This window comes from Cicer arietinum, chromosome 8 (assembly GCF_000331145.2).
Source record: "Cicer arietinum cultivar CDC Frontier isolate Library 1 chromosome 8, Cicar.CDCFrontier_v2.0, whole genome shotgun sequence".
NCBI classification, from domain to species: domain Eukaryota; kingdom Viridiplantae; phylum Streptophyta; class Magnoliopsida; order Fabales; family Fabaceae; genus Cicer; species Cicer arietinum.
This window is the reverse complement of record NC_021167.2, coordinates 8,527,608-8,528,366: the sequence shown is the minus strand read 5'-3', so window position 1 is coordinate 8,528,366 and position 759 is coordinate 8,527,608. Positions and strand designations below refer to the sequence as shown.

General features: G+C 24.2%; 1 protein-coding gene across 1 annotated transcript in view; it reads right to left on the bottom strand.

Moving 5' to 3' along the window:
* Nucleotides 1-239, bottom strand: part of LOC101491824 (protein SAMBA) — a 2,586-nt gene extending 2,347 nt beyond the window's left edge. The window contains 2 exon segments of the mRNA XM_012719166.3: nt 1-2; nt 4-239. The exon segment at nt 1-2 is cut by the window's left edge and continues 39 nt beyond it. Of these exon segments, the coding sequence (XP_012574620.1) occupies nt 1-2; nt 4-92 (91 nt within the window). The 5' untranslated portion in view covers nt 93-239.
* Between the last annotated feature and the right edge of the window lie 520 nt (nt 240-759).

The window sequence follows — 759 nt, the reverse complement described above, 5'->3', positions numbered from 1 at the left end:
TCAACGGAAACAGCAGCGTTGCTTACACCTCCTCCACCGCCGACGACCGCCGTCGTGGAAATAGAAGAATGAGCCGGTGATGAACTATTCATCGTTCGTTCTTCGTCTTCTGAATCAGAAGTACTGTCTGTAATAAAAGTTAGAGCACAGAATCGAATTCAGTAGAATTAAACACAGTAACGACGAAAGCTTCTCAAGTAGCAAAATTGGGCTATTTTTCGGAATGCCTTTTTCTCAAATTTATATACTAATATACCCTCTTTTCAAAACAATACACCAAAATGCTCTTATTTTCTTAATTTTTTTTTCCTTACAAGTCTCCATTTAGAATGACGACTTTCTTAAGGAAGAGTACTCTCAAACAGCGACTTCTTTTTGAAAGAAAAAAAAAGTTCAATTTTTTTTTAAATTTTTAGTAAAATTATATATAAAATTAATTATTATAATTCATAAAAATACATAAAAAATAAATAAATAGAAATTTAAATTATGAAAAAAATTTAGTAAATCCAAATGGGCATTTATAAAATAATTTTTTCGTTAAAAAAATATTTTAATTTTTATTGAAATAACAAAAGTAATATATATATATATATAACTAATATAATTGATAAAAATAGATAAATAGAAAATTTAAATTACGATAAAATTTTAGGAAATTTAAGTTTGAAATATCAATTTTTAAAAGGTTAGTTTTTTGTAAAAAATAATTATTTCAATTTTTGTTGAAATAACAAAAGTAATATATATATATATATA